This window comes from Heteronotia binoei, chromosome 1 (assembly GCF_032191835.1).
Source record: "Heteronotia binoei isolate CCM8104 ecotype False Entrance Well chromosome 1, APGP_CSIRO_Hbin_v1, whole genome shotgun sequence".
In the NCBI taxonomy this organism is placed as follows: Eukaryota; Metazoa; Chordata; class Lepidosauria; order Squamata; family Gekkonidae; genus Heteronotia; species Heteronotia binoei.
The window spans coordinates 233156512-233168919 of NC_083223.1; the positions used below are offsets into that span (position 1 = coordinate 233156512).

The following is a 12408-nucleotide window of genomic DNA, read 5'->3' on the forward strand; positions in this document are numbered from 1 at the left end:
AACACACCTCGGTTTGGACATTTTAAGACTTAAAGATGCTTGAACATCTGCTAGTTCAGCTCAGTTCTCATTCACCAACGGTGATCAGGCAGCCAGTTAAACTATAGGCTGTTCAGTTGTTCAAAACCTATTTGTATGTATTCGTAGGAACAGGCTACTTTCACCCATTTAAAGCAGGGGTTCCCCTCATCAGCTGTCATGGAAACTTTACTGCCTCCCCAGACTTACTGAAATGCGGCAAATTTGTGTGTTTTGAGGGGAGGGGGTGATATCAGAAGCCCAGCTGATTTCCCTTCACCTCAAACTGTTGGCCTTGGGCTGCAGTGAAAAGGAGGAAAATGAGCTCTTTCTCCTCTCCCTTTTGTAATGCAAAGATTAATGCAGTGATTGGTCATCTGGCTGGGCTGCACAAGCTGGGCATCTTTCGCTTGAGTTTTGGTCTCACCCTATGCTTGCTTCTTCCCATCCATACAGTTTGCTGAAAGGTCCCCACCCCCCTTTTTTTTTTTTTTTTGCTATTCCCTGTGGGCTTCTTTCCTCACCCATCCCACCTCCAGAAAAGACCCTGGAGTTATCCCTTCTTAATATTCAGTTGTGCACTGTTGGGGCTTTAGAGAAGTTCCATCTCCATCTTTCCAGCAGTCAATAAGCTTATTATCAGTGCCACATTAGAGTATATATTTCTTAAAAAGTGGGTTATGTGACAGGCCGTATTGTGTTTTTCCTCTTAGTGCTCTAGTTCACAGTGGGCTACAGATAGCTGAAAGGCTGGTTTTTGCTAACTTGAGCAACTGGTCGATATCAATCATTTTTCATGTCTCAGAGCATTAATCCTATATTGATTGAGCTCTCTTTTTTTGGTTCTTGTATTATGTTAGCTACCCTAACGTCAACATTCACAACTTCACCACCAGCTGGAGGGACGGCATGGCTTTCAACGCGCTAATCCATAAACACAGGTGGGCACTTCTAAAAATCTTAGTGAGATTTTTTAAGCATTGGACCATCAGATGCTGAATCACAATCCTGTAGCAGCAGGTCAGAATCCCCATCTCTAAATATTGCATAGTACCTCCTCTTTCCCCCTTCAAACACCAGTGCAAAAATCATATCAAATCAAATGAAAACATCCGTGTAGCTTACTCCCATTGTCCTCATCCACATCTGAAGCAGTGTTTTAGGGTTAGATCCAACCAGCATTTCTTCTGGTGAAAGAAAGATGGCTATGCTGGGGTGATAGGTCTGGCACAAACAAAAACTATGTGTGGTGGAGCTATAATAAGGATAAGAAGTGGGTGAAATTGAGTGGAAAAGCTGTCCTTGGAGAGGGGGCTGGTCTTTTTTTCACATGACATTGTAAAGCACCATGTTCATTGACAGTGTCAATAAACAAAAGTAAATAGCTTTAATCTGATACAACTGCAGACATGTTAAAGGACACTTGATACAACCGTTGAAAAGAAGCTATCATTGCCAGAGGGGACAGGCTGTGACTCAGTGGTAGAGCATCTGCTATGCAGGCAGAAAGTCCTAGGTTCATACTCCATTTTCTCCAGTTAAAAGGATTAGGTAGCAGGTGATCTGAAAAATCTGTACCTGAGACCCCAGAGAGATGCTGCCAGTCAGAATAGTCACCTTGATAGACTCAGGATAAGGCAGTTTCCTGTGTTATGTGAGAATTGGAAAGAATGAATGTGAAAAGAAACAACAGTTGGTTTCTTGATTAAACTCTGTCTCCTATAGTTACATTCTGCCTATTGACTTCATTTTCTGTATCCTAGAACAGGATTTCCAAACATTATCCTGATGATCATTCGTACTGTAAAGAGTCAAAGACATGATGTACAAGTACAGGAGAGAAATGTCCATGGTTGGGGCTTTATTGTTTTCCAAAAACAAGTCACTAAACACTAAAAAGTCTTTGGCATTTAGAGAAGTTCCCCCTTCTGCTATTTGTAGCCTGACCTTTATCAAGAAATCTATTTATCTGTTGTATTTCTAAGGCAATCCAAAGGAAACTAGAGCCCTGCAGCCAACAATTTCACTTGGAAAATTCCTATATGAACAATCCTTTCCCTGCAACTACCAAAGCAGCTCATCGTGACAGATTCTGTTTCCCATCTTTGTCTCCCTCTATCCATATATGCTGTTTTCCTATTGTCTGTATCTCCCTATTGCACACATGTATCTCATTCTCAATGGTCATTCTCCCTTCCATTCCTTCTGTGCTATCTCTTCATTTATTACTTTTTATGCTCTCCCCCTGCCCAAAGCATATGTTGTTGGTGGTGAGACTTCATTACCACAAGGACAATTCTGTATTGATAGCTGAGCAATCTCTATATAGAAGTTGAAAAACTGCACAGTGTAATCATCCCAGTGGGGTAGCTGTGTAGCTTGCTGCAGCAAAAATAGAAAAGACCTTAAAATGGAAAACCATCAATCTCATGACTCAGGTCTCAGTATGGATCTGAAGAATTGGGCTGTAGCAAGGATTGGGCTGTAGCAAGGAGAGAGCCAGTTTGGTGTAGTGGTTATGTGTGCGGACTCTTATCTGGGAGAACCAGGTTTGATTCCCCACTCCTCCACTTGCACCTGCTGGCATTATCTTGGCTCAGCCATAGCTCTGGCAGAGGTTGTCCTTGAAAGGGCAGCTGCTGTGAGAGTCCTCACAGCCCCACCCACCTCACAGGGTGTCTTTTGTGGGGGAGGGGGATTAAGGAGATTGTGAGCCGGTATGAGACTCTTGAGTGGAGGGCGGAATATAAATCCAATGTCGTCGTCTTCTTCTTCAAGCCATGCCTGTCAACTGGCAGGAGGGTAGCGGGGGATTACAAAACCATAAAGTTTCTGGTGATTCCTTGAGCTACCTTATGTAACATCCAGGTTTCCCTGGGAAGTGATGTAGCAGCACAGCAGATGTTACACAGCTGATGTAACCAGGTGTTTAAAAAAATTCTATTGCCCCCACTTGGTGGTCAACTAGGCCTACCATCAGGATGCTTCCCACTATAGCTGTAGTCCATGAAAGCTTAGGTTACCATCATTCTGTTAATCTTTTAGATGCCACAAGATTCTTTTTTGTTTTTACAGCACAGTCATATATATGAGAGCATCCATTCTATGCATTCATTTAAAGTGTCTGTTTCTGTCAATATTCGTGACTTGGTCTTCATTCATTCATGTTATAGGAAAGGGGCATGTGTGCTGAAGAAATCCAAGTTAATTTGTTTTTCATTCACCCCTTTCTTAGGCCTGATCTGATTGACTTTGATAAGTTGAAGAAATCAAATGCGCACTACAATCTGCAGAATGCTTTTAACTTGGCAGAACAGCACCTTGGCCTTACTAAACTGCTAGACCCAGAGGGTAAGATTTTTTGGAAATGATTCTTCTATATACTTCCTGTACCAAATATAGTGCCTCAGTCTCTGTTGAAAATGGACAGATTGGCTGAGAACAGACGGGCATTCTGGGGCGGTTGGGAGGCGTTCCGAATTGGGGTGGTTCAAAAAGAGCCGTCCTGGAGCCTCCAGATGGTCCCCGGCGACGTGGCCCCATCCCATCCATGAGGCGACTGGGCGCCTCCACACGGGAAGGAGCCCTAGAAGCCAGATTCCCTGTTTTTCCCCTTGTGGGGCAAGTGCTCGTGCGCAAAAGCACATCAGCACTCTGATTGGGTTCCTTAAAAAAAAAAACACAGAACAGCTTGGGGTGGCTTGGCAGCTCCAGACCACCAAGTTGCCTCACTTGCGCTCTTCCCTGTCCAGACAGCCCGGAGGCGACTGACTGCCGGCTCCAATATTTGCTACCACTTTGAGTAGCGTTTTGAGCCGGTCAAAGGATCCTGGAGGATGGGAAGAGGATGGGCAGCAGATGTTGCTGTCTGAACTAATTTTTTGGGCCAGCTTCAGAGGCATCTCTGAGTTGGCCCAAAGTGCTGGTCTGTAATCATCCAAAGAGTGCTCTTTTTTCCATTTGTTTGTTAGCCAAGCCCATACATCAAAAAGATGGTGTGGCAGAGAGCGTTCAGCAAAGAGTAATGCAAGATAGGGTTTTCCTCCCTTGGCAATTGATGCAATAGGTCAGGGATAGAGAACAAATCCAGTTCACAAGAACATAATCTGACCTGCATAGATGTGAAATTGTTAACACAGCAACTCTCATCAAATTAGTTTTGGAGTCTGTAGTAGTATTCTTACTTTGTTGCTGTGGTGTAAGATCTATACAGGATACACACAAACTTTTATTGGCAAGTGTTTCTATCCATTGCTTTTGAATTTCAGGCTGGGTTAGTGTCATAATATATATTCATATTTAAAGTCCCCAGTTCTGAAGCCTTGCCTTAAATTGAAACTAGGGGATTATAGTAAACACACCTCTGTGGGTGAATACAGCTGCCTTGAGTTTAGCTCCTCTCCCTGCTTTTCCCCTGGTAGAAATTACTTCATGGCATGACAATGGTCCATGTTTCCTTGCCTCCCACCAATGGTAGCCAGATAAATGGAATAGAGAAAGAGGATATCGTAATCAGTGTTCCTTTTAAGCTTAGTTAGTATGAGCTAGCTCAGAATTGTTAAGCCTCTGGCTCACACATTTTTGTCTTAGCTCAGGAAAAATGGCCCCAGAACAAACTAATGTATACCGTAGCTCACAACTTTCATGTCAATAGCTCACAAAGTAGAATTTTTGCTCACAGGACTTCACATCTTAGTGGGAACTTTAATCATGTCATGAGGAGGTATTTCCCATTAGATGCTCTGGAGAAGAAGAAGAAGCCACTACTATTTTCAGTTTTACCTGTATATTTAGGGTCTGACTGATGAGGGAGACACAAGTTGAAATCCCTGCTCATCCAGAAACTCATTTGGTGAATTCTCTCGCAACCTAATTTACCTTGTAAAGTTGATGTGAGGGCAGAATTAAGGCAGGGACAACTACTTATGCTGCCCTGAGTTTATGTGAAGGAGGAACAGGATTAAAAATGTATATTGTAGTTTATCCTCCCCTTTCTTTAAGGAACTCTAGGGGGCATGCACAGTTCTCTGCACCTCCATTTTATCCTTACTGCAACTCTGTGAGGTAGGTTAGGCTGAGAAAGCATGACTTGCCCAAAATCATTCAGCAGGTTTCATGATTACGCAGGGATCTAAACCTGGCATCTCCCTACTCCTAGTGTATCATGCTGTTTTTCCTGGGATATTTAGACAGAGTCTAGTCCTGTAGCTTAATTCCAGGGTTGTTCACTGCTGGGTAAGAATGTGCTTTCCCTTTAATAGAGGCTTAATGGAATGTTATTTCCTAGGCAATGTTGTTTACCACCATGCAATGAAAGGCTTCAGCTGACTGTTTCCACAAATTAAGCCTTTATTAATTTTGGTGTAGTGGTTAGGTGTGCGGACTCTTATCTGGGAGAACCAGGTTTGAGTTCCCACTTCTCCACTTGCAGCTACTGGAATGGCCTTGGGTCAGCCATAGCTATTGCAGGAGTTGTCCTTGAAAGGTGTGTCTGTTGTGGGGGGAGAAGATATAGGAGATTGTAAGCCGCTCTGAGTCTCTGATTCAGAGAGAAGGGCGGGGTATAAATCTGCAGTTGTCTTCTTCTATTAAACAGACTGGACATGTTTCTCCAGAAATGTTGGCAACCCTACTTAATTCTGGAGTTTTGCATTTAGAATTACCAGCATTGTACAAATCTCTTTGAAATCACACCCAGCCAGATCCTGTACTAACTTACCTCTCGTTTGGTCTTTCAGATATCAGTGTCGACCATCCTGATGAAAAATCCATCATCACCTATGTGGTGACATATTACCACTACTTTTCTAAGATGAAAGCTTTAGCTGTCGAAGGAAAACGTATTGGAAAGGTTTGCAAGCTAAGGTTTTATATGCCATGCAGCCTGCTTAAATCTCCTTTTCTGACAACTTCCTCAATTCCATAGTATGCAAACTTTTTGATGATTCTTTAATAATTTTTTTTTCTTTCACTGGGGATTTGGGCAAGCTATATTAACTGTGGAGATGTCTTTGATTCCACTCTGAAATCATTAATTAAGCTCAGGTTTTTGATTTCACTTTTTTATGTATACAATCATACTTACCACTGCCTTTTACCTTTCCTTTTCACTTCTTGCCTTTTCCTCTTTAGAGGCTCCAAGCTGGAGCTAAAGCAAATCTGAAACATAATATTGGAACATATATTCTTGGACACTGTGGTGCCATTCTGTTGGTGCAACAACAGCTTCTCCAATGGAATGGGTTTTCCAACTCTGGAGGGGAAGAGGGGGATTCTTGTCAACTCCCCTCTCCCTGTTCCCCCACACTGTTCCTTTGAGTCTGCTGACCCAAAGAAGCATGATGTTGGAATGCAGATGGGGTGGGGGGTAGAGAGAAGGCTGCAGGGAAAAGGAGGAGGCACGAAAGTCACTTTTCTTTAGAGTGACTCTACCCCATTACTTAGGATCTGAAACATTAACTGGAACATACAAGATCTGGCTAGAATCAGGTTTTATTTATAGATGAGATTTTAATCCACACTTGGTTTAATACTCAGGGATAAGTGAGTGGGAACTAGAACAAAAAAATTAGAAAGGGGCGTAAAAATGGAAACTTAAAAAAAAAAAGCAAAAATGCACATGAAAAATTAACTGGGCACTTGGCCATTGTTCACAAAACCCAGGCTCAGAACTGTGATGAAATTTTAGTTTCACACAGATTTTTAAAAAAATAAATCAGTGTCCATGGGTGGTCTTGAAAATATGGGGCATGGTATTTTCTCCTTAATAATGTTTTCTTTTGGTGGCCTTTGATTGGTCACTGTAGGCTGGATGCTATCTCTCTTTCATTAAGTCAGATCTTGCGACTCCCTTCTACCTGCTCTTCCAACGGAGACTTCTTTGAGTCAGATGAAGCCTTTCTCCAATTAGCTGTGCTGGTGGTGGATTTTTAAATGACTGAGCCTCTCATCTGCTGCTGACAAAACTGTTAATATTTTTTAGAGGGTGAAACTTTCAATGTGATAATCTTCCTTACCCCATGGCCGCCCTCTGTTGAGGCAGAGGGACTCCCCCTTGCCCAGATAATATCTGGCAGTTCTGACAGCTACTGTAGCTACTGTCTTTCTGTCCTCTTTCAGCACTGCCCCACCTGCCTGCTTATTTACCTTCACTGTATTAACAATTGGCTTTTTTCATAAACTGTGATCAGGAAAGAGGAGGTTCTCTACAGTTATATGTAGCAGAACCATTTTCTGCTACCACACCAAGTGCTCTTCTAGAACACAGCTTTTCTTGTAGGAAAAAGTCCAGCAGAAACTCATTTGCATATTAGGCCACACCCCCTGACATCACCATTGTTTCACACAGGGACTTTTTGGAGAAAAAGTCCAGGAGGAACTATTTGCATATTAGGCCACACCCCCTGTCTCCAAGCCAGCCGGAACTGCATTCTTGCTTAAAAAAAAAAAAAAAGCCCTGCTAGAGCAGCTGTGGGCAGCTTTGTGAACCTGGGCTACAAGTACTGTACAGGAATTAATAATGTCAGTGAAATTCTGGTCCTAAACTTTCTGTAAAGTCAAATTATTTTGAATGTGCAATCATTGCTGTTTTCTTTAAGTTTCAAAATACAACCTTTTCATCAATAGCCAAGGATTCATCCCTTTATTAGCTGATTGATGTATTTTTGTAAGTTTGTAGCAGTCATCTTGTCAAAATAGGCAGATTTTCTTATGCAGGAAGCCTTCGTCCATCACAGTCCCTCCTGGTGGCCTGGGCTCATAAAAATGTTCATCCATTCCATGTTAACATATCCTCTTTCCCTTCCAGTATTTTTATTTATTGCCATGCATTTGCAGAAGTCAAGTGGTTTGCTTCATAAACTTCTTTCCCAGCACCATCTCCCCCATACCTGTCTCAGGAAACCTGGCCGTAGCCTTCAACTGTTTGGAAATTGCTTGTTGCAGGTGCTTGACAATGCAATTGAAACCGAGAAGATGATAGAGAAGTATGAATCTCTGGCTTCTGACCTCCTTGAGTGGATTGAGCAAACCATTATCATTTTGAACAACCGCAAATTTGCCAACTCGCTGGTTGGTGTGCAGCAACAGCTACAAGCATTCAACACATACCGCACAGTGGAAAAGCCACCCAAGTAGGAGTCATCCTCTGTTTTCTTTTTATTCCCACCCCCCACCCCGCCCGGCTGTACATCCCAGCTTAGTAAAACTGTTTGGAATCATCCAGGCAATTTCTAACTACTGATAAAGGACAATCAGGGGTAGTTTGTGGTGTGCTTGTTCACATATTCTGCTTCGTTCATGTCTAGATGCCTCCTGAAATTTACCTAGTCATTTAAACTGCTGTGCCCACATGTTGCTTGATTCTGTGGTTACTCTCTACCAAATTGTTGTCAATGGTTTGAGCCAGGAGCGTTGTTACAAGCTGGAGGCACGCACTATAGGAAGCAAGCCGTAAACATGTCCATTGGGGTGCAAGCACATTCAAATACCACAAAGTGGTGGAAGAAAGTTCTGTTTTCAGGGAGCAGTGATTCACTGCTACCCATGAACATTTACAGCCCCCAGTAGTTCTCAGAATACCTTTTACTGGGTAAATACTGACTCTGTATAATTAGAAATAATAACATAATGCACACTATTCTTACTAATGTCTATTATTACATTGGAGATGGTAAGGTACCTGAATTTTGAGATTGCACAGAATTGTTCTTTTTAACTGGGGTTATTCTGTGCATCTTGAAAGCACTAAGGCCCTATTGCTGTAATGGATAGCTAATTGGAGTTTTTGCCATGGGCTGTAGGAGTTACACAGCCAGACTCCAAATTCCTCAGTCAGCAGCTAAATACAAAACAGACAGCAAGTGAAAAGATAATGAAAAATTGGCTGGTTTCTTTCATCTGTTGAGAGCTCAATGCAAATAGTCAGTTGTTTGACCTCATCTGGACTGTGACATCTGAACCAGCTGCTTCTAGCTGAGTGCATGTGTTTCTCACCCAGCAATATAAAGTGTGGAATTAAAAAAATATAAATGCTGGCATTTTTTTAACCTTTGGATGAAAATATCATTTAATTTCAGAGAAATAATATTTTTACTGTGGTTCTCTCCCTCCCTTTACTTTTTTTTTGTAGATTCACAGAAAAAGGAAACCTGGAGGTGCTGCTCTTCACCATTCAAAGCAAAATGAGGGCTAACAATCAGAAAGTGTACATGCCCAGGGAAGGAAAACTCATCTCAGATATCAACAAGGTGACTGTACAAACTCCTCATTCTCTTTCTACCCCCACCTCCCAGCTTCATATCAGCGACTGAACTTCAGGCACAGAAAATGGAATACAAATTGGAAGTAGAGAGATGTAACTGGATCAGGAATTGCAATAATGGCATATACAAGCAGTGCAAGGTTGGAAGTGGAAGGATGGGTGGAAGCCCCACATTAGGTTACAAATCTGGTCCAGTAGCTTGGTATAAACCACAGCTCGGGTCCATGCCAAAAAGATCTTGCTCCATCCACAAGATTAAATAGAGAGCCAGAATAGTGGAAGCTGTTGTAGCTAAATGTGGGATCTCAAGGGCTGAGCAAGGCAGCAGAGGAAGAGAGGAGAGGAGCACTGAAGTATAGAGGCCAGGAGCACAGAGGTGAGTCAGCCTGGAATTTCTTACAGGATTGCCAAGGTCTCCCACATAAACACATGAAGCTGCCTTGAACTGAGTCAGACCATTCAAGGTCAGTATCATCTACTCTGAATGGCAGCAGCTCTCCAGGGTCTCAGGGAAAGGTCTGTTCCATCACTTACTGCCTAATCTGTTCAACTGGGAATGCTGGGAATTGAAACTGGGATTTTTTGCATACCAAACCGTTGCTCTACCACTGAGCCATGGTCCCTCTCACAAGGTCAGAGTTAATGGGTGAGGCCACATAGCAGTCACCTTTTGGTGCAACCAGTAACTTAGATGGCTTCCTGCTGTGAACTCTTGCCTCAAGCATACAGAAATGGTGGCTCCTGATGCTCCATTGGGATTCCACATGATCATTATTTTTCTCCTTGTGAGGGAGGCATATTTTTTAGACATCTGGTGGTGAAGAATTCACATTTGATCAGACCCAAACTTGCTTAGTTTCAGCCAGGCTGCTGTATTATGTGCCTTCTAGGCACATACCCTGGGAAAAAAATTGTGAAGAATCTCACTGGATCACAACCAAGATCTTAGGGAGGAAGCCTACAAGTTGCTGTGCTTGTTCAACCGGATGAACAGCAACCAGTCTGGCTAGATCTCTGGGGGATAACAGTGTGCATTAAAGCAGGATCGACCTTCCTAATGAACTTTTTTTTGTCTGGGCTGAAATTCCCAATGCAGCTGTTTGTACCCAAGAGTTTGCTCTTACCTCATAGAACTATGAACTGTACTGTTCCCCATTTTCACATTAAACTCTTGTGCCTGTGTGGTCATGAAGATTCTTTGGTTTCAAGCTCTTTTCCATCTGGCAAGACTGAGAAGAATCCTGAATAGCATGTGACTAACTGAAAACCTGTTCACAAAGAGGATCTGAATTGGCTTGATTTTTAGCATTTTCTGGTCACACAAAGTATTTTCATATTCTGGGTGTCAGAAATATGCGTCCAACTAAACATGCGGAGGGGCAGAGTTTTACATTTTGGAAAAGGAATGGTACTCCATACACTGTCCTGCCCTACTCTTGAATTTTGTTTCTGAATGCCAACATGAGAATACGAAAAGGAATTCCTCCCACCCCATACAAGTGCTTAATTACATGCTGTGTTTTCAGGCTTTCTGGTTTTAATTGTTTAAATGACAGGCATAACTGTAGCAGCAAAAAAAAAAAAATCTGCTAGCTCCCTTTTCTGTTTGAAATAGTGATGCCCTACCCTTTCTCCAAACTTGATTTTAGGGTTGGCTTACAAATGCAGGATAAAGAACCAGTTACAGGTTAACAACGAAATAATTGTGGAAGTGTCTTTTTAAACTTTAAAATTTAAAAGAGCCACTTAAAACAGCAATTTAAAATCAGAAACACTAAGAAATGCATCATTTCACCAGGGTAGCTGTGTTGGTTTGCAGTAGCAGAACTAAATTCAAGTCCTGCAACCCCTAAGAGAGAGACCAACAACATTTCCTGGGATTTCAGCTTTACTGAACAGATAAACAGCTAGATCATTTTTGGTGGTTGCCCATGTTTATGGAGTTCTGATATTAATCAGTGTTAGTATTTTGACCAGTTTAGACAGTTAATTAGGACTTCCCTGTTCAAACAAGCTTTTAATATTTGTTTCTTTAATTGACAGCTTCTTGTCTCACTGCAGTCCTGAGATCTAGAAGCTTGATATTAAAAAACAAGCAGTATCATCCATGAAACAGACAGCCGCCAAGTTCAACTTCTTAGGATTCAGCATATTTTATGGCCATGTAGATTCCCAGAAACTGCAGAAAAATGTGGCCTAAGTAAGAAAGCCCGGTTTATACTTATTTTGCAGAAGGATACACTGCCCATTGTATTTCTTTGAAAAAACCCAAAAATTAGGCCCATAGATTGTGCTTTGCATTCTTCAGCTAACACTGACCGACCAATTATTTTCTTTTGAGATCATTTAGCAATCTAGACTCGGGACTTTCTTTCAGACTTTTCCTTCATTTACTTTTTCTTCATTTTCCCAGGCCTGGGAAAGACTGGAAAAAGCTGAACACGAAAGAGAACTGGCACTGCGTAATGAGCTCATACGACAGGAGAAACTGGAACAACTTGCCCGCAGATTTGACCGTAAGGCAGCTATGAGGGAGACTTGGCTGAGTGAAAACCAGCGTCTTGTTTCTCAGGTGAGCCTTTTTAGGAGTGTTTGGATGACCAGACCACTCTGGATTGAACTTGTGGGGAACACACACACCTGGAGCTACCTTAAGCTGATTCAGACCATTGTTCTATCAAGATCAGTGTTCTGTATTCTGACTGGCAGTGGCTCTCCAGGGTCTCAGGCAGAAGTCTATTGGTACCTGATCCTCCAGTTGAGAGGATATCAAGGACTGAACCTGGGACCTTCTGTATACAAAGCAGATGCTCTGTCACTGAGCTATGGCCCCTCCCCCTTTTACAAAGGTTTCTTGAAACACAATGCTACAGTCCAGAGGAAGCAAGCATGCTCAGTTGCGTCCCAAGTCTGGAATTAGTAGCAAACACTTGACACAGAGCTGCCAGAAATGGCAGCCTACAATAAGTTCCTCCTCTTTTGGCTCATCACATTATGTGTTTTCCCTCCTGTGCTCAGCAATATTATCTCCAGGGAAGATGGGATCAGGTCAATGGTGTTCAAAATACTTCCTTAAATAATAAATGTGTCCTGAAAGACTTCCAAAAGCTCTGCCATCTTTCAAGAGA

The 12408-nt window shown here is 42.3% G+C and overlaps 1 protein-coding gene across 3 annotated transcripts in view; it reads left to right on the plus strand.

Annotated features, from left to right (window-relative positions):
- Positions 1–12408, plus strand: part of SPTBN1 (spectrin beta, non-erythrocytic 1) — a 205343-nt gene that overhangs the window by 116882 nt on the left and 76053 nt on the right. For 2 of the 3 annotated variants that reach the window (XM_060249162.1, XM_060249170.1), the window contains exons 5-10: positions 879–959; positions 3254–3369; positions 5757–5869; positions 7963–8150; positions 9149–9266; positions 11694–11852. In XM_060249162.1, coding sequence (XP_060105145.1) covers positions 879–959; positions 3254–3369; positions 5757–5869; positions 7963–8150; positions 9149–9266; positions 11694–11852 — 775 coding nt within the window. The remainder of the gene's footprint in view (positions 1–878; positions 960–3253; positions 3370–5756; positions 5870–7962; positions 8151–9148; positions 9267–11693; positions 11853–12408) is intronic. The other variant, XM_060249177.1, reaches the window with a different exon arrangement.